This window comes from Mesoplodon bidens (genome assembly GCF_964165515.1).
Source record: "Mesoplodon bidens genome assembly, chromosome: 15".
Taxonomy (NCBI): Eukaryota; Metazoa; Chordata; class Mammalia; order Artiodactyla; family Ziphiidae; genus Mesoplodon; species Mesoplodon bidens.
In genome coordinates, this window is record NC_138171.1 from 42657281 (window position 1) to 42679924 (window position 22644).

At 39.6% G+C, this 22644-nt stretch overlaps 1 protein-coding gene across 2 annotated transcripts in view; it reads right to left on the reverse strand.

The window, feature by feature from the left end:
• Positions 1–933: 933 nt before the first annotated feature.
• The window catches only part of LOC308628400 (S-adenosyl-L-methionine-dependent tRNA 4-demethylwyosine synthase TYW1), a 216535-nt gene continuing 194824 nt past the window's right edge, over positions 934–22644 (reverse strand). Inside the window, exons 16-17 of one of the 2 annotated variants that reach the window (XM_081255246.1) lie at positions 17133–17187; positions 934–1047 (exon numbers count right to left, since the gene is read on the reverse strand). In XM_081255246.1, coding sequence (XP_081111372.1) covers positions 17182–17187 — 6 coding nt within the window. In that variant the 3' untranslated portion in view covers positions 934–1047; positions 17133–17181. Of the gene's footprint in view, positions 1048–15903; positions 16336–17132; positions 17188–22644 lie in introns of those variants that run through there. The other variant, XM_081255247.1, reaches the window with a different exon arrangement.

A 22644-nucleotide genomic window follows, 5' to 3' on the forward strand; every position in this document is an offset into this window, starting at 1 on the left:
ACTGGCCTCTTCCATCCTTGACTTTGCCCGAGTCTCATTATACCCTGAACCTGGAACATTCTTCCCCTACTTGTTCATCTGGATGACTCCTATGCTTACGTCATGACCTGCCTCAAGGAATACTTATTCCAGAAATCCTTCCTCGACTCCTCCAAACTTGGGGAATCAAGCCATCCCAATACAGTATTTACAGTGGTAATTCTGGCAACACTACCAATTACTGGGTTCTTACCATACATTAGTCTTTGTCCGAAATAATCTATTGATCTTATCCAATTTAAACCTTTCATGAATGGTTGAACAAAGATAATTTTATCCCACTTTCCACTTAAAGATCACACAGTTGGAAAGTGGTCAAGGCAAGACTCAAACACAGATCTTCCGGATGCTTAACTCTATTTGTTTCGCTACTCTAGAATGCTTTATTTTTCACACTGTTAATGCCGATTTTCATGAATTCAAGGGAATGAGTTTCATGGCACATGTCCCCTGCACAAAATGCCCAAGACTATCTGAAAATTGGACAAGCCCAGCTCCCACAGAGAGATAGGAAGGACATGGAAAAAGAGCATCTACTGTGGAGTTGGTTGGGAGTCCCTAGGAATTCTGGAATGACCTCAGCTGGCAAAGCCTGGCCCTTGGGTGAAGTGTAGTGCTGTGAGTCACTTCCTGATGGAGATCTCTCAGGTCCCTTGCAGACAGTGGAATTCTACTGGATGTGCCCATATCACGTCTCCGCCTGAGCCTGTCAGCACTCTGGGGGCCTGCACAACCAAGCCCCTCAGCCTTCAAACACGATCAGCCTACATCATTTAGGGCTGCTTCTTCAGCTTCTCTTCAAACTATTCATTCGTTTGTTCATTCATTCATCCCACACAAAGGTGCTAAGCACTTACCCTGTGCCAAACACCATAATAGGAGCTGGAGGTGGAAAAGGTTAGCAAAACTCTTTTCTTACATCCTTATCTTACCCATTCATTTCTAAGCTCCATTAAGACGGGGATTGTGTGGTATTCATCTTTACATCCTCAGGGCCTCGCACATTGCCTAGAAAAGAATAGGCAGGAAATAAATGAATGAATGAGTGAATGAATGATTTGAGTACAACTCTAGAACATCTGTAACCAGGACACGACATGGGCAGCCCAGCCATTCTGGGCAAGAAATGAATGAATGAATGAATGAATTGAGTACAACTCTAGAACATCTATAACCAGGACATGACATGGGCAGCTCAGCCATTCTGGGCAGATTCATCTCAATGAGGGTAGCAAGCCCAGAGGAGGACCTTGACACCTCAGAACCTAGTGAGGGTGCCTGTCCTCCTGTCTTCAAATGACTGCCTACCACTGATTCCCCTCCAACTAGTATAGTATCTTGACACCCTGGTATAAAGGGATGAATTGTGAGTGTATCATGAATAATTGGATACCAAAAATAAAATCAACATTTGCAAATAATCTAATTAAAATAATAAATTACAGGGGTGTACTGTAGTTTTAATTTGCATGTCCCTAAAGACTAACGTACTGATCTTTTACTCACAAGCTTATTTGTTACGCATATGAGTTCTTAGTGAAGTGTGTGTTCATATATTTTACCCATTTTAATGGGTTGTTTCCTTATTATTAGGTTTTGAAAGTTATGTATTCTGAATATGATAATTTTTTAACATATTTCTCCCACAAATATGTTTCTGTACCTTGCCTTTTTATTCTCTTAAGAGTATCTTATACACAAGTGAACTTTTAACATTTTGATGAACTCTAATTTATCAATTTGCACTTGTATGGATCATGCTTTTGGTATCAAATAAAATTTTGCCTCTCTGACTGGTTTATTTCATTTAGCATAATGTGTTCCAGGTCCATCCACGTAGTTGCAAATTTCCTTCTTTTTTAAGGCTGAATAAGATTCCTTTGTATGTATATATCACATTTTCTTTATCCATTCATCCGCTGAGGGACATTTGATTCCCCTTATATGAGATATCTAAAATAGTCAAATCTATAGAAGCAAAAAATAGACTGGCAGTTGCCAGGGCATGAGAAGAGGGAGATGTAGGGAGTAACTATTCAATAGGTATAAATTTACAGTTATACAAGATGAATAAGTACTAGAGACCTGCTGCACAACATAATCCCTATAGTTAAAGACAGTGTTGTGACTTCAAATTTTTTTAAGAGTGTAGATCTCATGTTAAGTGTTTTTACCACACACACATCAAAAAAATTGATCAAGGAAATTTTTGGAAGTGATGGATATGTTTATCACTTTAATTGGGTGATGGTATCATGGGTGTACACATATGTCCAAAGTCACCAAATGATATATATTAAATATGTGCAGGTTTTTGTATATAAATGATACCCCATTATGCTGAAAAAAAAACAGGTTGCAAACATTTTCTACTATGAAATGTTATAATTTTAGGTTTTACATTTGGGTCTTTGATTCATTTTGAGTTAATTTTGTATATGATATAAGGTACGGATTTAAGTTCCTTTTTTGCATATGGATATTCAATTGTTACATCACTGGTTAATTGACTAGACTATACTATCCGTTGTCCACGAGATTGTCTTTGCACCTTTGTTGAAGATTAACTGTTCATATAAGTGCAGGTATATTTCTGGACTTTCTATTTTATCCCATTGAAGTTTTGTCTTCTTTTATGCCAATAACACACCGTCTTAATTACTGAAGCTTTATAGTAAGCCTTGGGATCAATAGTGTTAGTTTTCTAACTTTTTTTTTTCTTTCCAATAAGGAGGCCTCTTATTTCTTTTTATTACCTTATTGTGGCTAGAACTTCCAGTACAATGTTGAACAGAATGGTGAGAGTGGACATCCTAACCTTGTTCCCAATCTTAGGGGAAAACATAGATCTACCTTCTGTTCCTAGTTTTATCAGGCTACATTCTGTTCCTAGTTTTCTGAAATTATTTTTCAGGAATGGATGTTGAATTTTGTTATAAGTTGCACTGGTTGATTTTCAAATGTTAAACCAACCCATCATCCTTGGGATGAACTCCATTTGTTTATCCTTTTTACATATTGTTAGATTTAATTTGCAAAAAATTTGTTTAGAATTTTTGCACCTATGTTCGTGAGGGATATTGGGTTGCAATTTTCTTTTTCTTTCTTTCTTTTTTTTAACAATGTCTTTGTCTTGTTTTGGTATCAGGGTAATCAGTTGGGACATATTCCCTCCCTTTCAATTGTCCAGAAGAATTTGCACAAATTGGTGCTATTTCTTCATTAAATGTTTAGAACAATTCACCAATGAAGATGTTTAGGCCTGGGAATTACTTTGTGGAAATGTTTTAATCTACAAATTCAATTTCTTCACTAGATACAGGGTTTTTCAGGTTATCTATGTCTTCTCAAGTGAGCTTTGATAGTGTATCTTTCAAGGAATTCACCTGTTTCATTCTTATTGTCAAATTTGTTGGCAAAAAAGTAGTTCAGAATAGAATCTCTGTAGAATCTCTAATGATGTTATCTGTCCCATTCCTGATATGGACAATGTATATATGTCTTCTCTCCTTTTCTCCTGACTGGTCTGGCTAGATGTCTGCCAATTTTATTGATATTATTTTAAAACTAACTTTTGATTTCATTGATATTCTCTATTGTTTTCTGTTTTCCATTTTACTGATTTTCATTTGTTATCATTTCCTTTTTTTTTTTTTTTTTTTACCTTGCCTTGGATTTATTTTGCCCTTCATTTTCTAGGGTCTTAAGGTGGAAGCTGGGGTTACTGATTTAAGACCTTTCTTCTTCTCTAATATAGGTGTTGTATATGTCCCTCTAAGTTCTGCTTGAGTAGCATCCCAGAAATTTTGATTTGTTTTATTCTGATTTTCATTCCACTCAAAATGCTTTCTAATTTCATTTTTGATTTCTTCTTTGACATATGGTTTATTTAAAAGCTTGTTATTTGGTTTCCAAATAGTTGGAGATTTTCAAAAGATTTTCCTGTTATTGACTTAGAATTTAGCTTGATTTCTAATTCAATTCCATTGTGGTCATAGAATGTATCTCTATTACTTGGATTCTTTGAAATTTACTGAGACATATATTCTATAAATGTCATACAGATCTACTTGGTTGACAGTGTTGTTCAAATCTTCTACACCTGTATTGATTTTGTGTTTACCTGTTTTCTTATATATTGATAGAGGGTTATTCAAACCTTTTATTATAATTGTGGATTTGTCTATTTTTCTTTGCAGTTTCATCTGGTTTTGCTTCAGATATTTTGAAGCTTTCTTATTAGAAGCATAAACATTTAGAATCATAATGTCCTCTTCATGAATCAATCTCTTTATTATTATGAAATCAACATTTTTTAAAATCACTGGGAATGCTCTTTGCTCTGCAATCTACTTTTTCTGATACTACTATAGCCATTTCAGCTGTATTTTGATTAGTGTTAGCATCATTTACATTTTACCTAACTGGAGTTTTATACTTAAATGTGTTTCTTGTTGGGAGCATGTACTTAGGTCTTGCTGTTTTATCCAATCTGAAAATCTCTGCCTTTTATTGGAGTGTTTAGATTATTTACATTTAGTGTAATTACTAACATTAGGTTTGAGCCTAGCATATTGGTATTTCCTTTCTATTTGTTCCATTTGTTCTTTAGTCACTTTTTCCTCTTTTTCTATCTTCTTGTGGATTAAGTGAATTTTTTATGACTCCATTTTATCTCCTTTGCTGGCTTTGTTTTGTTATTTTAGTGGTTGCTTCAGGTTTATAGGATATATCTTTAACTTATGACAGTCTACCTTTAAGTGACATGATATCAGTTCATGTATAATGTAAGAATATTATAGTAGTATTCTTCTATTTCACTACTCCCAACCCATGCACTATTGTTATCATATGCTTTACTTTTTCCATATGTTACAAGCCCAATATTCCATTATTCATGTTTTTGTTTAAACAGTCAATATGTTTTAAACAAATTTAAGTAATAATGAACAATATTACATATATAAGTAGTTACCATTTCCAGTGCTCTGCATTTCTCTGTGTAGATCCATATTTCTTTCCAGTATCATCTTTCTTCTGCCTGAAGGAACTCCTTAGACATTTCACACCTTGGGAGTATGCTGGTGATTAACTATTTCAATTTTCTATATCCAAGGAACTCTTCCTTTCACCTTCATTTTTGAAAGATATTTTGCTTCTAGTATGAAAGGTATTTTTGGTTTGTTTTTCAGTGTTTTATTATTTTAGAGATGTTGTTCCACTGTCCTCTCAGCTGGTTTGTTCCTAACAAGAAATCCACTATCATCTTAATCTTGTTCTTTTATATATCACATGTCTTTTTACTGTGGCTGATTTTAAGATTTTCTCTTTATCACTGGTTTTTGGCAGTTTGATTATGATATACCTTGGTATATATTTTTTTTCTGTGTTCCCTGTGCTTTAGGTTTATTGAGCTTCTTGTATCTGTGAGTTTATAATTTTTATTAAATTTAGAAAATTTCAGCCATTTTTCCTTCAAATATTTTTCTGCTTTATGAAGGAGCCTCTCCTTAATGGCCTCTAGTTATACATTTATTAGATTGCTTAACGTCCCAAAAGTCCATTGATACTCTGTTCTTTATTTTTCTCTCTTCTCTCTGTGGTTCACTTTGGATAATTTTTATTGCTATAACTCCAAGTCAGTAAAAAAAATTACTTTTATTCTGAAATTTCTAATTTGCCATAAATTTCATCCAGTGTATTCTTCATCTCAGACATTGTTTTATTTCCAGAAGTTTGATTGCATTTTTTGTTATATCCCCCATGTCTCTACTTTTTAAACACACTGAATACCATCCAAATAATTGCTTCAATGTCTTATCTTCTAATTCTAACATCTTTGGCAGTTCTGCATTGGTTTTATTTATTGAGTTTTCTTCTCATTATAGATTATATTTTCCTGCTTCTTTACAGGTCTGGTAATTTTTTATTGGATTCCAGACACTGTGAATTTTACCTTGTTGGGTGATGCCTATTTTTAAATTCTTATAAATATTCTTGAGGTTGGTTTTGTTTGTTTGTTTGTTTGTTTTGGCCACATTGCACAGCTTGTGGGATCTTAGTTCCCTGACCAGGGATCAAACCCAGGCCCTTGGCAGTGAAAGCATGGAGTCTTAATCACTGGACTGCCAGGGAATTCCCCTCTATTTGAGACTTGACTTTTAAGATTTCTTAGGTAGACCCAGAACCATGATTAGACTTAATTATTCTATTGAGGAAAGACACTTTATGTACCCTACCAAAAGTCCCATGAATCATGAGGTTCTCTATTCTGGCTGGTGGGGGCAAGCTTTATTCCCATCCTGTGTGAGTGTCAAGCATTGTTACCTCTAATTCTTTCAGATGGTTCTTTTACCAGCCTTGAGTAGTTTCCTCATAATCCATGCACCCGTCAGTATTCAGCTGAATACCTGCGGGCTGCCCTCTGCAGATCTCAGGATTACTCTGTGTGGCTTTCACCTCCCTGGTGCCCAGTCCTCTGAATTCTAGCCACCTTCATCTTCCCAAACTGTCAGCTATCTCTTCTCAACTCAGGGAGCCTGCCAGGCTCTGCCTGTCTTTCCCCTCCCTGAAACACTGCCTGGATACTCTCTCAAAGGAGTATCCAGGCAGTTACAGGGCCCACCACATTTTTTTCATCTCTTAAAGAAAACTGTCATTTTTTGGCTGTGTCCACTGTCTTGAAATTATATATATATATATATATATATATATATACACACTATTTGTTGGCTGGTTACTTAAGGCTGGTTAGTAAATGTGGTCCCTGTTACTCCACCATGACCAGAAGTGAAAGTCCTCCATTTCTTATGAAGAGAGAGAAAGTGGTGATCCTATATTGGGTTGGCCAAAAAGTTCATTTGGGTTTTTCTATAACATCTTACAGAAAAACCCAAACGAATTTTTTGGCCAACCTAATACCTGGCCTAAAAGACAGGCAAATAAGCCACAGCTTCTCTTACCTATGTCACCATTTTTGATGTACCATTAATAGTTGTGATCATGAATAATCACAGAATTTATATTGAAAGTTTTCACTATTTTAATTAAAACGTTTTTAAAATCTATGCATAAATCTCATTAAAAATAAGGAACTTATGAAAGTTTAAGGGGTGCTGTCTACATACACGTTGTGCATAAGCGAGATTGATCCATGGTCATTTTGCGTAATTTGAAAGTGAACTCTTGCTAGACCAAATATACATATAATAATAATACAGATGAAATTCTGAACAAAGGTACTATGGTAATAATATATGTAAATCTGTTAATCATATCCTTTTCTACAATACAGTAAGATCCATTTATGCTGTCTCTTCACTGTATATAGTGTTAAAAATAAAATTTAATGTTTTTAAACTTTTATTACCACCATTTATTTTTCCTTCATAGCCTTCCTCCATTCAAACATTCATTCAACAAATATTCACTAATTGCCTAGTACTGTACTATGCTAGTCCTTATAAAACACCAAATTTAATTATTTTAATGGCTACTTTAATTACAAAGTTATAAAATGCATCTGGGGCAACTTTTTTTTGCTTCTATAAAGAACATTACTGCATTCAAAATCCAGGGATATTCATGGGAATGTGATGCACAGGCACACACAATGCATCATGCATGTATCACACGTAAGCATAATCATCATAGATGTGGGTGCGTCTCTACTTGCTTTTTGATGTGGGTCAGGGATGGATAAAGATTGGCAGAGATAGTCAAGTTAGGGAGAGTGTTATGAAAAAAGAAAAGAGGAGTAGGCATAGGAAAAGGATCAAAAGGAGGTTATAAAAGTTTGACACATATGACAAAGACTGGCGAAGCTTCTTCTGGACGTCGACTCTAGGAAAGAAAACCGCCCCACAGGGGATGAGAAAGTAAGACCTGCATAGAGGGCAGCTGGAGCATGAGTTCAAAGTCAAGTACTTTGGAAGTTGCTGGAGGTCAGAGGACCCAAGTTTCACTCTCCTCTTTCTCCAAGATTCTCACTGGTAAGAGAACACACACAATGGGGGTGCCAAATGGACACCAGAGCATCATCCTTACTAGTGGGCCAGATAGTACCAACGACCCCAAAGAACAGGGCTTTCTGCTAAACTATGTTAGCACATGTGCCTTGGGCTATATTCCTGGTGGGTCTCCTCATACCCTGCCAGCTTCATGGAGCACCCCAGGCTGGGCTCACGCACCCAGTTACTTCTCAAAATGGGCCCCTGCCCTGACCCAAGTGTGCATACTCACGGGAGTCAGAAGCCGAGGAGAGCCCATGGACTCTCTTACCCACCCAGGAGGCAGACGGTCTAGAGAGATGCGGTGGAATATTTTTTGCTTCGGAAGAACAGTGACAACCCCCAATGATGTGGATCAAGGCCTGATGGGTTCTGAGAGAACATCAGCCACTCCCTGCCCAGGTGAAGAACTGAGTAAGTGGTGGAAACGGGTGTGGAGGTTTTCACCCCAACACTCCTCCTCCAGGACACAGACCAGAGGGCATCTCCACTTTGGAAACATGCAGAAAAAAGGGAAAATGACTCCCTCTTTACCAGAAAGAATCGTTATAGCTTCTCTAACTTCAAAACAAGACACATTTGCTGAGTGTGTGGCTCCAGGCGCTCCTGGAGCTTGGATTTCTGACACAATCTTATCTGTCATTATTCTTAGCAAAAGTCAGAAAGCAGAGTTTGGAGCATTTTATTTTTTAACTTACACTTTCTTTTCTTTGTAAGTTTAAAAATTTTTTTTATTTTTTTAACATCTTTATTGGAGTATAATTGCTTTACAATGTTGTGTTAGTTTCTGTTGTATAACAAAGTGAATCAGCTATACGTATACATATATCCCCATATCCCCTCCCTCTTGCTTCTCCCTCACACCCTCCCTATCCCACCCCTCTAGGTGGTCACAAAGCACCGAGCTGATCTCCCTTTGCTATGCAGCTTCTTCGCACTAGCTATCTATTTTACATTTGGTACTGTATATATGTTAATGCCACTCTTGCACTTCGTCCCAGCTTCCCCTATCCCCTCCCCATGTCCTCAAATCTATTTTCTATGCCTGCGTCTTCATTCCTGTCCTGGCCCTAGGTTCTTCAGAAACTTTTTTTTTTTTTTTTTAGATTACATTTATATGTGCTAGCATATGGTATTTGTTTTTCTCTTTCTGACTTACTTCACTCTGTATGACAGACTCTAGGTCAACCCACTTCACTACAAATAACTCAATTTCATTTCTTTTTATGGCTGAGTAATATTCCATTGTATATATGTGCCACATCTTCTTTATCCATTCATCTGTCAATGGACACCTAGGTTGCTTCCATGTCCTTGCTATTGTAAAAAGGGCTGCAATGAACTTTGTGGTACATGTCTCTTTTTGAATTATGGTTTTCTCAGGGTATATGCCCAGTAGTGGGATTGCTGGGTCGTATGGTAGTTCTATTTGTAGTTTTTTAAGGAACCTCCATACTGTTCTCCATAATGGCTGTATCAATTTACATTCCCACCAACAGTGCAAGAGGGTTCCCTTTTCTCCACACCCTCTCCAGCATTTATTGTTTCTAGATTTTTTGATGATGACCATTCTGACTAGTGTGAGGTGATACCTCATTGTAGTTTTGATTTGCATTTCTCTAATGATTAGTGATGTTAAGCATCCTTTCATGTGTTTGTTGGCAATCTGTATATCTTCTTTGGAGAAATGTCTGTTTAGGTCTTCTGCCCATTTTTCGATTGGGTTGTTTGCTTTTTTGACATTGAGCTGCATGAGCTGCTTGTATATTTTGGAGATTAATCCTTTGTTAGTTGCTTCATTTGCAAATATTTTCTCCCATTCTTAGGGTTGTCTTTTCGTCTTGTTTATGGTTTCCTTTGCTGTGCAAAAGCTTTGAAGTTTCATTAGGTCCCATTTGTTTTTGTTTTTATTTCCATTTCTCTAGGAGGTGGGTCAAAAAGGATATTGCTGTGATTTATGTCATACAGTGTTCTGCCTATGTTTTCCTCTAAGAGTTTTATAGTGTCTGGCCTTACATTTAGGTCTTTAATCCATTTTGATTTTATTTTTGTGTATGCTATTAGGGAGTGTTCTAATTTCATTTTTTACATGTAGCTATCCAATTTTCCCAGCACCACTTACTAAAGAGGCTGTATTTCTCCATTGTATATTTTTGCCTCTTTATCAAAGATAAGGTGACCATATGTGCGTAGGTTTATCTCTGGGCTTTCTATCATGTTCCATTGACCTATATTTCTGTTTTTGTACCAGTACCATACTGTCTTGATTACTGTAGATCTGTAGTATGGCCTGAAGTCAGGAAGCGTGATTCCTCCAGCTCCATTTTTCTTTCTCAAGATTGCTTTGGCTATTCGGGGTCTTTTGTGTTTCAATAAAAATTGTGAAATTTTTTGTTCTACTTCTGTGAAAAATACCATTGGTAGTTTGATAAGGATTGCATTGAATCTGTAGATTGCTTTGGGTACTATAGTCATTTTCACAATGTTGATTCTTCCCATCCAAGAACATGGTATATCTCTCCATCTGTTGGTATCATCTTTAATTTCTTTCATCAGTGTCTTATAGTTTTCTGCATACAGGTCTTTTGTCTTCTTAGGTAGGTTTATTCCTAAGTATTTTATTCTTTTTGTTGCAATGGTAAATGGGAGTGTTTCCTTAATTTCTCTTTCAGATTTTCCATCGTTAGTGTATAGGAATGCAAGATATTTCTGTGCATTAATTTTGTATCCTGCTACTTTACCAAATTCATTGATTAGTTCTAGTAGTTTTCTGGTAGCATCCTTAGGATTATCTATGTATAGTATCATGTCATCTGCAAACAGTGACAGTTTTACTTCCTTTCCAATTTGGATTCTTTTTATTTCTTTTTCTTCTCTGATTGCTGTGGCTAAAAATTCCAAAACTATGTTGAATAACAGTGGTGAGAGTGGGCAACCTTGTGTTGTTCCTGATCTTAGTGGAAATGGTTTCAGTTTTTCACCATTGAGAACGATGTTGGCTGTGGGTGTGGGTGTGTCATATATGGCCTTTATTATGTTGAGGTAAATTCCCTCCATGCCTACTTTCTGGAGGGTTTTTTTATCATAAATGGGTGTTGAATTTTGTCAAAAGCTTTTTCTGCATCTATTGAGATGATCATGTGGTTTTTATCCTTCAATTTGTTAATATGGTGTATCACATTGATTGATTTGCGTATATTGAAGAATCCTTCCATTCCTGGGATAAACCCCACTTGATCATGGTGCATGATTCTTTTAATGTGCTGTTGGATTCTGTCTGCTAGTATTTTGTTGAGGATCTTTGCATCTATGTTCATCAGTAATATTGGCCTGTAGTTTTCCTTTTTTGTGACATCTTTGTCTGGTTTTGGTATCAGGGTGATGGTGGCCTCATAGAACGAGTTTGGGAGTGCCTCCCTCTGCTATATTTTGGAAGAGTTTGAGAATGATAGGTGTTAGCTCTTCTGTAAATGTTTGATAGAATTTGCCTGTGAAGGCATCTGGCCCTGGGCTTTTGTTTGTTGGAAGACTGTTAATCACAGTTTCAAGTTCAGTGCTTGTGATTGGTCTGTTTATATGTTCTATTTCTTCCTGGTTCAGTCTTGGAAGGTTGTGCTTTTCTAAGAGTTTGTCCATTTCTTCCGGGTGGTCCATTTTATTGGCACATAGTTGCTTGTAGTAATCTCTCATATCCTTTGTATTTCTGCAGTTTCTGTTGTTACTTCTCCTTTTTCAGTTCTAATTCTGTTGATTTCAGTCTTTCCCCTTTTTTTATTGATGAGTCTGGCTAATGGTTTATCAATTTTGTTTATCTTCTCAAAGAACCACCTTGTAGTTTTACTGATCTTTGCTATTGTTTCCTTCACTTCTTTTTCATTTATTTCTGATCTGATTTTTATGATTTCTTTCCTTTGGCTAACTTTGGGTTTTTTGGTTCTTCTTTCTCTAATTGCTTTAGGTGTAAGGTTAGGTTGTTTATTAGAGATGTTTCTTGTTTCTTGAGGTAGGATTGTATTGCTATAAACTTCCCTCTTAGAACTGCTTTTGCTGCGTCCCACAGGATTTGGGTCGTGTGTTTTCATTGTCATTTGTTTCTAGGTATTTTTTGATTTCCTCTTTGATTTCTTCAGTGATCTCTTGGCTATTTAGTAGCGTATTGTTTAGCCTCCATGTATTTGTATTTTTTTACAGTTTTTTTCCTGTAATTGATATCTGGTTTCATAGCACTACGGTCAGAAAAGATACTTGATATGATTTCAATTTTCTTAAATTTACCAAGGCTCGGGCTTCCCTGGTGGCGCAGTGGTTGGGAGTCTGCCTGCCGATGCAGGGGACATGGGTTCGTGCCCCGGTCTGGGAAGATCCCACATGCTGTGGAGCGGCTAGGCCTGTGCGCCATGGCTGCTGGGCCTGCACACCCGGAACCTGTGCTCCACAACGGGAGAGGTCACAACAGTGAGAGGTCTGCGTACCGCAAAAAAAAAAAAAATTTACCAAGGCTTGATTTGTGACCCAGGATATGATCTATCCTGGAGAATGTTCCATGAGCACTTGAGAAGAACGTGTATTCAGTTGTTTTTGGATGGAATGTCCTATAAATATCAATTAAGTCCATCTTGTTTAATGTGTCATTTAAAGTTTGTGTTTCCTTATTTATTTTCATTTTGGATAATCTGTCCATTGGTGAAAGTAGGGTGTTAAAGTCCCCTACTATGATTGTGTTACCGTCAATTTTCCGTTTTATGGCTGTTAGCATTTGCCTTATGTATTGATGTGTTCCTATGCTGGGTGCATAAATAGTTACAATTGTTATATCTTCTTCTTGGATTGATCCTTTGATCATTATGTAGTGTCCTTCTTTGTCTCTTGTAATAGTCTTTATTTTAAAGTCCATTTTGTCTGATATGAGAATTGCTACTCCAGCTTTCTTTTGATTTTCATTTGCATGGAATATCTTTTTCCATCCCCTCACTTTCAGCCTGTATATGTCCCTAGGTCTGAAGTGGGTCTGTTGTAGACAGCATATGTATGGGTCTTGTTTTTGTATCCATTCAGCCAGTCTACGTCTTTTGGTTGGAGCACTTAATCCATTTACATTTAAGGTAATTATCGATATGTATGTTCCTATTACCATTTTCTTAATTGTTTTGGGTTCGTTATTGTAGGTCTTTTCTTTCTCTTGTGTTTCCTGCCTAGAGAAGTTCCTTTAGCATTTGTTGTAAAGCTGGTTTGGTGGTGCTGAACTCTCTCAGCTTTTGCTTGTCTGTAAACGTTTTAATTTCTCTGTCGAATCTGAATGAGACCCTTGCTGGGTAGAGTAATCTTGGTTGTAGGTTTTTCCCTTTCATCAGTTTAAATATGTCCTGACCCTCCCTTCTGGCTTGCAGAGTTTCTGCTGAAAGATCAGCGGTTAACCTTATGGGGATTCCCTTGTATGTTATTTGTTGTTTTTCCCTTGCTGCTTTTAATACTTTTTCTTTGTATTTAATTCTTGATAGTTTGATTAATATGTGTCTTGGCATGTTTCTCCTTGGATTTATCCTGTATGGGACTCTGTGTGCTTCCTGGACTTGATTAACTATTTCCTTTCCCATATTAGGGAAGTTTTCAACTATAATCTCTTCAAATATTTTCTCAGTCCCTTTCTTTTTCTCTTCTTCTTCTGGAACCCCTATAATTCGAATGTTGGTGCATTTAATGTTGTCCCAGAGGTCTCTGAGACTGTTCTCAGTTCTTTTCATTCTTTTTTCTTTGTTCTGCTCTGCAGTAGTTATTTCCACTATATTATCTTCCAGGTCACTTATCCGTTCTTCTGCCTCAGTTATTCTGCTATTGATCCCTTGTAGAGTATTTTTAATTTCATTTATTGTGTTGTTCATCGTTGTTTGTTTCATCTTTAGTTCTTCTAGGTCCTTGTTAAATGTTTCTTGCATTTTGTCTATTCTATTTCTAAGATTTTGGATCATCTTTACTATCATTATTCTGAATTCTTTTTCAGGTAGACTGCCTATTTCGTCTTCCTTTGTTTGGTCTGGTGGGTTTTTTCCTTGCTCCTTCATCTGCTGCGTATTTCTCTGTCTTCTCATTTTGCTTAACTTACTGTGTTTGGGGTCTCCTTTTTGCAGGCTGCAGGTTCATAGTTCCCCTTGTTTTTGGTGTCTGCCCCCAGTGGGTAAGGTTGGTTCAGTGGATTGTGTAGGCTTCCTGGTGGAGGGGACTAGTGCCTGTGTTCTGGTGGCTGAGGCTGGATCTTGTCTTTCTGGTGGGCAGGACCACGTCTGGTGGTGTGTTTTGGGGTGTCTGTGAACTTATGCTTTTAGGCAGCCTCTCTGCTAATGGGTGGGGTTGTGTTCCTGTCTTGGTAGTTGTTTGGCATGGGGTGTCCAGCACTGGAGCTTGCTGGTTGTTGAGTGGAGCTGGGTCTCAGTGCTGAGATGGAGATATCCGGGAGACCTCTCGCCGATTGATATTACATGGGGCTGGAAGGTCTCTGGTGGACCATTGTCCTGAACTCGGCTCTCCCACCTCAGAGGCTCAGGCCTGACAGCCAGTCAGAGCACCAAGACCCTGTCAGCCACATGGTTCAGAATAAAAGGGAGAAAAAAAAAGAAAGAAAAATAAATAAAATTAAATAAAATTAAATTGAATTTAAAAAGTTGTTAAAGTAAAATTTTTAAACATATTATTAAAATTAAAAAAGTTTTTAAAGTATTAAAAAAAATAGGAGAGAGCAACCAAACCAATAAACAAATCCACCAATGATAACAAGAGCTAAAAACTATACTAAGATGCACATAAAAATCAGAAACTAGTCAGTCAGATACAGGAAACCCCAAGTCTACAGTTGCTCCCAAAGTCCACCACATCAATTTTGGGATGATTCGTTGTCTATTCAGGTATTCCACAGGTGCAGGGTACATCAAGTTGATTGTGGGGATTTAATCTGCTGCTCCTGAGGCTGCTGGGAGAGATTTCCCTTTCTCTTCTTTGCTCGCAAGGCTCCTGGGGTTCAGCTTTGGATTCGGCCCTGCCTCTGTGTGTAGGTCGCCCTCTGGTGTCTGTTCTTTGCCCAAACAGGAGGGGGTTAAAGGAGCATCTGATTAGGGGGCTCTGGCTCACTCAGGCCCGGGGAAGGGAGGAGTACAGAATGCGGAATGCGGGGCGAGCCTGCGGCGGCAGAGGCCTGCGTGACGTTGCACCAGCCTGAGGCATGTCTTGTGTTCTCCTGGGGAAATTGTCCCTGGATCACGGCACCCTGGCAGTGGCGGGCGGCACAGGCTCCCGGGAAGGGAGGTGTAGAGAGTGACCTGTGCTCGCACACGGGCTTCTTGGTGGCTGCAGCAGCAGCCTTAGGGTTTCATGCCCATCTCCAGGTTCTGCGCTGATAGCCGCGGCTCGCGCCCGTCTCTGGAGCTCGTTTAGGCAGTGCTCTGAATCCCCTCTCCTCGCGCACTGCGAAACAATGGTCTCTTGACCCTTAGCCAGTTCCAGACTTTTTCCCGGACTCCCTCCGGGCTAGCTGTGGCTCAATAGCCCCCTTCACGCTGTGTTCACACAGCCAACCCCAGTCCTCTCCCTGGGATCCGACCGAAGCCCAAGCCTCAGCTCCCAGCCCCTGCCTGCCCCAGCGGGTGAGCAGACAAGTCTCTTGGGCTGGTGCGTGCTGGTCGGCACCGATCCTCTGTGCGGGAATCTCTCTGCTTTGCCCTCTGCACCTCTATTGCTGTGCTCTCCTTCGTGGCTCTGAAGCTTCCCCCCAGCCACCCCCCATCTCTGCCACTGAAGGGGCTTCCTAGTGTGTGGAAACTTTTCCTCCTTCACAGCTCCTTCCCAGAGGTGCATGTCCCGTCCCTATTCTTTTGTCTCTGTGTTTCCTTTTTTCTTTTGCCCTACTCAGGTATGTGAGGAGTTTCTTGCCTTTTGGGAAATCTGAGGTCTTCTGCCAGCGTTCAGTAGGTGTTCTGTAGGAGTTATTCCAGACGTAGATGTATTTTTTGATGTATTTGTGGGGAGGAAGGTGATCTACACATCTTATTCATCCGCCATCTTGAAGGTCTCCCTCACTTTTTCTTTATAATATTTTTCTCATGGCTTAAGCCTGATGTCCTACGAAGTTGAGCAATCAGGCCCAAAACAGTCTAATCTCAGGGAAGAGCTTCTCTCTGTTAAAGGGGCCAAATCCCATCAAGCTGGCTCGTCTGCTGGAACGGCAGAACAAAATGTGGTTTCTTGGCTGTTGGCCTCAAGGGAGCCTCTTGAAAGAGCTTTTATTTGATGTTCCTGAAAACTGGAAGGAACAAAAAGACACGGGGGTGGGGGATGGCAATAGAGCGAGCTCCAGGAGTCAGTGAGGATGGGAGGGAAGGCCTGGTGTACCGCACCCTGTACAGGGTGCTGTATCCATGCTGCAGCCCCAAACTGCAGCCCCCTGCCTGGGCAGGGACGTTTGCAGTTTCATGAGGTAGAGTCTGGCTGCATTCCCTGCAGGGGCCCCACACAGACCCTTCCTCAACACTCCCCCATCCCAGGGCTGCTGGGATGTGTACTCCAATGTCCTTACTGTATGCCTCAGGTATTGGGGAGCCCACACATGCCTGAGCCGGCACATGTGGCCAGCCCTCCTGGCTCCTTGCATGGCTCTCTGAACCACCCCGTGGAGATCATCTGAGACACAGGTAACTCTCTTTGGTCTTTGCTTTTTAGACAAAGGAATTGCAAGTAAAGCTTTAAGAGATTAAGGACTGAAGAAAGATTGAAAAAGAGACTCTGTCTTCTCCTTGCCAGACAGAAACAGACCTGCCACATTGGTAGAGTGCACTAGAGTCCTCCAGAAACGGTTTCTATGGTGTGGATTTCTGCAGAGATCCAACAGCCAAGAAGCCCCAAGGGCTTGGGGGTCTGGCAGGTAGAAGACCCCCAGAAAACCCAGCAGCACCATGATTATGCAAGGATAAAAAGAAACAAAAACTGTGCAGACAAAAAGACTGGCAGAGAAGACTACAAAATGTTAGGAAATTAGATTACATACGACATCGACCCTGGAGTCAGCCAGGCTTGGATTTTCATCTCAGCTTTGCCACTTACCGGCTGTGCTGCCTTGGGTAGGTTGTCTAACTTCTCTAAACCCCAGTTTTCATCTCTGCAGAGGGAAATAATAGCACAAACTTCAGAGAGGTGTTGTGAAAATTACATTACATAATGTTTGCAATTACACAGCAGAGTGCCTAGTCCTTAAAATAATGCTCAAAAATGGGAAATGATTGATTATTGTGGCTTCTAAGCAGTGAGACTATGGGTAACTTTTTCCTTCTCTTTGCTCGTATCATCCATATTTTGTACGATGAACATGTATTACATATGCTGGATCACAGCCTGGCAGCTCGACAAGGGTTCTTTCCATCTAGGCTTATTCAATGAGGCTCCTCACAAGGGTCTTCAGGCCTGCTGAGTGCAAACCATTCTTCTGCTGGAGGAACCTCTGCAACGGGGACCAGTGGGATAATGGGACCCAGAGGACTAGAAAGGAGCATCCCTGAAGACAACTGTGCTGTTTTCCTCTCTCTAAGTGACCAAAGACCCTGAAAGAACACCAAGCATCACTACGTGCAAGTAGCAAGAAAACACTGAGATGCTCTTTCAAGCACTATGCCATCCAAGATGCTCTAAGTTACATTCCTTTCCTGCCAATGTCATATAATGAGCAGAATCCCATTATGTGACACTGGGATATGGTTTGCCCCATATCCCTTGCCTGAGATATGGGGCAAACCATGGAGGCCAAACAAAAGGCTCAAGCAGTCAAAGGCAGCTTCTCTGGAGCCCCGTCACTCCCCCGGCCTCACCCCTTCTGGTGGGCACAAAGGCTCAGGCACCTTGGCTGGGCAGTAGGCAAAGTAACCAAAGCTCTTCAAACTACAGCAATTACAAGCAGCAGAGATAGCAAATAGGAAAGAGACAAGTGGAGATTCACTGCCTTTTCTGTTGGCCTTCAACAGGTGAAATACGTTTGTCCCCAAGAGGGTAAACCAACAGCTCATGGAATTTAGAACTGGGGATGACCTTACAGTTCTAAGCATTGATTCCCATATGAAATTTGATTTACTGACATACCCAAGGTCAGTGAGAACTCAGGGAGTGATTTAGGTCAATTCAAATAGCAGGGCCAGGACTAGAAGCCAAGCCTCCTAGTTTCTAGCCAGGGCTGCTTCCTCCAAAGATGGATATTGTTTTGCCTCAGATTGCTGAGATTACTGGTTCTGGGAAGTGCCACCTTCCTGAAGGTGCTTACTACAGGGGCCATTGTACAAACTGGAAGAAGGCAGATCTCGGATGCAAGCTGGGTAAGAATTGGAAGCAAAGCCTTCCTACTTGTCTTGTCCTGGGGCTGCTCTTGCAGACCCCAAACAAATGCCAGCAGGGCTAGAAGACACCATGCCAACCTCCAGTTGTTGGCTCCATGGCTCCAGCAGTGGGGCTGGTGATGAGAATGAGAACACTGACTTCTTTCCCAGCCTGGTCATTATCTGTGAATGGGAACAACAGATGGGCCCCTCACAAAAACCATGGCAATGATCTGAAGATAGACTGACTGCCAAGTGCTGGAACAGACATGTCTCTACATGGGTGCTATCCATGATGTCTGGACAATGATATGTTTGGTCCTTGGAAAGTCATCATCTCCATCACTGATGACTAACATATTTTCAGAGACTAAACTGGGGGGATAAACAAGATGAATATAAAAATTTAGCTGCACATCACTGATTATTTTTTAAAGCTTTCAGATATAGTTCACATACCATGCTATTCACTCACTAAAGGTATATAAGTCAATGGTTTTTAATACATTCACATAATTTTACAACCATCATCACAACCTAATCTTAGAGCATTTTTATCACCCCCAAAAAGAAACTCCTCATCCCTTAGCTGTCATCCCCCAGCTCCCCAATCTTCTCCTGCCCTAGGCCACCACTAATCTACTTTCTGTCTCTACAGATTTGCCAATCTTAGACATTTCATAGAAATGGAGTCACAATATGTGGTCCTTTGTAATTGGCCTTTTTCACTTAACATAATGTTTTCAAGGTTCATTTATGCTCTGGATTAATTCTTCTTTTCATAGTTCTTACAGCATCTTTTCTGGATATTTCAGGGCTTTCTGGGCCATCTTCAAACATTTTGGTTACTATTGGAAATCAGAATGAAAATAAATTCTATTTATCCAAATTTTTTGTGTGCTAATGGAGGTGGCATTGTATTATTTCTAAGATGAGGTAAATCAATTTGTGTATCTGCACCAACAGTCACTAGATACCTCAGCTTCAGAAATGCTTAGCTGTGCTTTGTGGGTATAGTTTTCTGGTCATATATCAATCTGGGGCTTATCGCAAGAAGCAATTATCCCCAAAATAACAGAGCCATGGAACTTGGGAAAACTCCCTATTTCAACAGATGAATTTTCCTGCATCTTAGGGATACACTATCCTGCCCTCTGCTGAGTAGTATGTCAGGAAGACTAAAAATCAGAAGAATATGAAGAGACACCAAAGAGCCAGAGGACCTGTTTCTGACAAACTCACCTTTATTTGTTCATTCTTCAAAAACAATTTAAAGGGCACCTACACTGTGTAGGCATTGAGATAGCAGTAATACAAACATGGGGCAGTGATCCTTGTCCTCCAGGAGATCCTTGACTGGGATGCTGCCCAGAACACTTGTCTCTGGTGGCAAGTCAAAGGCAACCCAGAGGGAGGTGATAAAATGTAAAAACAGCATAGATCCTTAGAGTGAAAGAGAACTGGAGTGAGATCCCACAGTCCCAAATCTCAAGGGTTATGTGTAATAAATCACCCAAAAACCCTGAGTGGCTTAAAACAATAATAGTAATTTATTATCTCTCAAAGTTTTCAAGGGTCAAGAATTCAAGAGCAACTCAGTGAGTCGTTCTGGTTCTGGGTCTCTTGTGGGGGCTGTAATCAGATGTCAGCTGGGGCTGGAATTATCTGAAAGTTTGACTGGGGCAGAAGGGTATGCTTGCTGGGTGGCCCACTCCCAGAGTTGGCAAGTTGATGCTGGCAAGGTTGTTCCTCTCCACATGGGCCTCCCACAAGACTCTATGTGTCCTTACCGCCTGAGGGCTGGCTTCCGCCAGAGTGAATGATATAAGAGACTCAGCTAACAGCTGCAATGCCTTCTAAGACTTGGTCTTAGTCAGTCACCTACATGACTGCCACCATATTCTATCAGTCACAGAGCCAGCCCCAAGTCAATGTGGGAGGGACCACAAGGACATGAAAACCAGGAGGCAAGAGTCACTGAGGGCCATCTCAGAGGCTGGCTACCACAATACTATTCAGTTATTCTTCCATTTTCCACCCTGAAGGTCAAAGTACAAATTCTTAGCTGCTGTTTGAATCTCTTCTTTAAACCTCCACCAGGTATTCATTCAACCACTGCCTGAATCCTTCTGGGCAGGAGTTCAAGGTCCTCCAACTCTGACCACTCTGTCCTCAGATGGCACTGACATCCTCTGCAGGTTGAGTCAGTTCCTCCTCTATGTGAGACCTTCAAATACTTATCAAGCACAGCCATGTTCTGCCAATAGACACTGACTTAGTCAGCATCAGACCCAGTGTGCTAGCAGCTGGGGATACAGCAGTGAACAAGATACAGTTTTTACCTCCAAAGAGCTCATTTTGGTTTAGCTTCCTCACTCTACTCCAGCAGGCCCACACCACCCCCCATGAGCAAGGCACCCCTTGTCCATCTTCTCTATATCTGATCACAGAGAAATCTCTTCTCTTTTGCCAAAGCTCTTCTGGTAGCAAATAACAGAGAACAAAACTCAGATTGCTTCAAGAAAGCAGATAAATGTCAACAAGAATTGGGATGGTAAAGTTGCTCCAAACCTGAGACAAATCTTTAATGTTCTTAAAGTATAGTTTAAAAGACCTGAAGCTGATTTATGGAAAGCAGCAGATTTTTAAAATACTGCTCTAATACCTAGCATCCTTCCTTAACTCTTACTAATTATAGTAATTATAAAGGCTTTTTCTATAGATTATTTTGGATTTTCATATCATCTACAAATAATTCAAGTTCTGTTTCTTCCTTTCCAATTCATATACCTTTTCTTTTTTCTTGTTTCATTGTACTTGTTAAGACCTCCAGTATAATATGGAATAGAAGGTAGTGATAGTAGACATGACTACTTTATTTATCAATTCTTTTTTCTTCCAGCTTTGATAATGGCAGGGTAGCTTGTATCAGATGAAATCCACTTGCTGACAACTGTAAGTTATGGACAAAATATTAAAATAACTGTATAATGTCCTCAGAGAGTAACCAAAAGCAGGCAGAAATTAGGGGGATGCAAGCCTTGAAAGAATGGAAGTAAACTCTGTGAGATTCACATTTAACCAGCTTTTCTCCTGAAGGCACTCCCCAATCTGCCTGGAGCATGAGGACTGGAGTTCAAGCAAAAAGCAGCAGTCTTATTAGGCTGAAGAATCTGAGATGAGAGTTTGGAGCTGCCAGAGAAATTTGCAATTGAGAGGTGGGGAAAATATGGGAAAGGAGGGGGCCAAAAATCTATATATGGATACCCCCTCAAGTCCTTGCTCACTGTGTAAATGCATATCCATAGGGAGAGACTCTCATGAGCCCACAGGAAAAGAAGAGCTGGAAGGTGGAAAATGCTGGGCAGAAATTTCAATAGAAAGACACACTTTAGAGTTCAAGTCTCTCCAAATTAGAGGAGTTTGGTAAACACTTCAAGCTTTTCAAGAAAACTCTCAAAAGGCCATGCCCTATGATTAGGAAGCACATCCCAGGACTAAGTGCTATACCTTAGAACTAAGGGCAAAATTCAAATAGACCCACCCTAACAAAGCCTAAAACCAAGCCTTCACAAAATTCAGGTGATCTGACAGCAGATCTGCTAGAACGAAACCCAACATTCTTCAGAGGAAGATAACAGAATCCAGATTCTCTACAATGAATCAACCACAATGTCTATACAATAAAAAAGTACGATACATATGAAGAAATAAGAAAATGTTATGACAAGTCAAAAGAAAAAAAAGCAGTCAACAAAGAAGATCCACATTTAGTATTTAGAAGGAAAGGACTTTAAGTGATAAATATGTTAAAGGGTTTTACAAGAAGAATGGATATACTGGAGGAAGAGACAGAGAATCTCAGAAACGATATGAAAACTCTAAAAAGGTACCAAGTAGAATTCCTGGAACGGAAAGATACAAGATATGAAAAAAATTTTTCAAAATCATAGCATGAGATTAACAGATGATCACATGGGGGGAAAAAGAAGAAAGATTATTGATTTAAAGAGAAATAAATAGAAATTATCCAAAAAGAATCTGTGAGAGTAAAGTATTTAAAAAAGAGATGAATGGAATCTCAATATCAAATACCAAATAGAGCCAGAATATTAAACATCTTAAGATATGTATAATTGGGGCTTCAGGAGAAAGGTGGAGAATAGAGAATAAAAAATATTTGAAGGAATATTGGCCAAAATGTTTCCAAACTTAATTATAAACATCAAACATCATATATTAGAAGCTTAACAAGC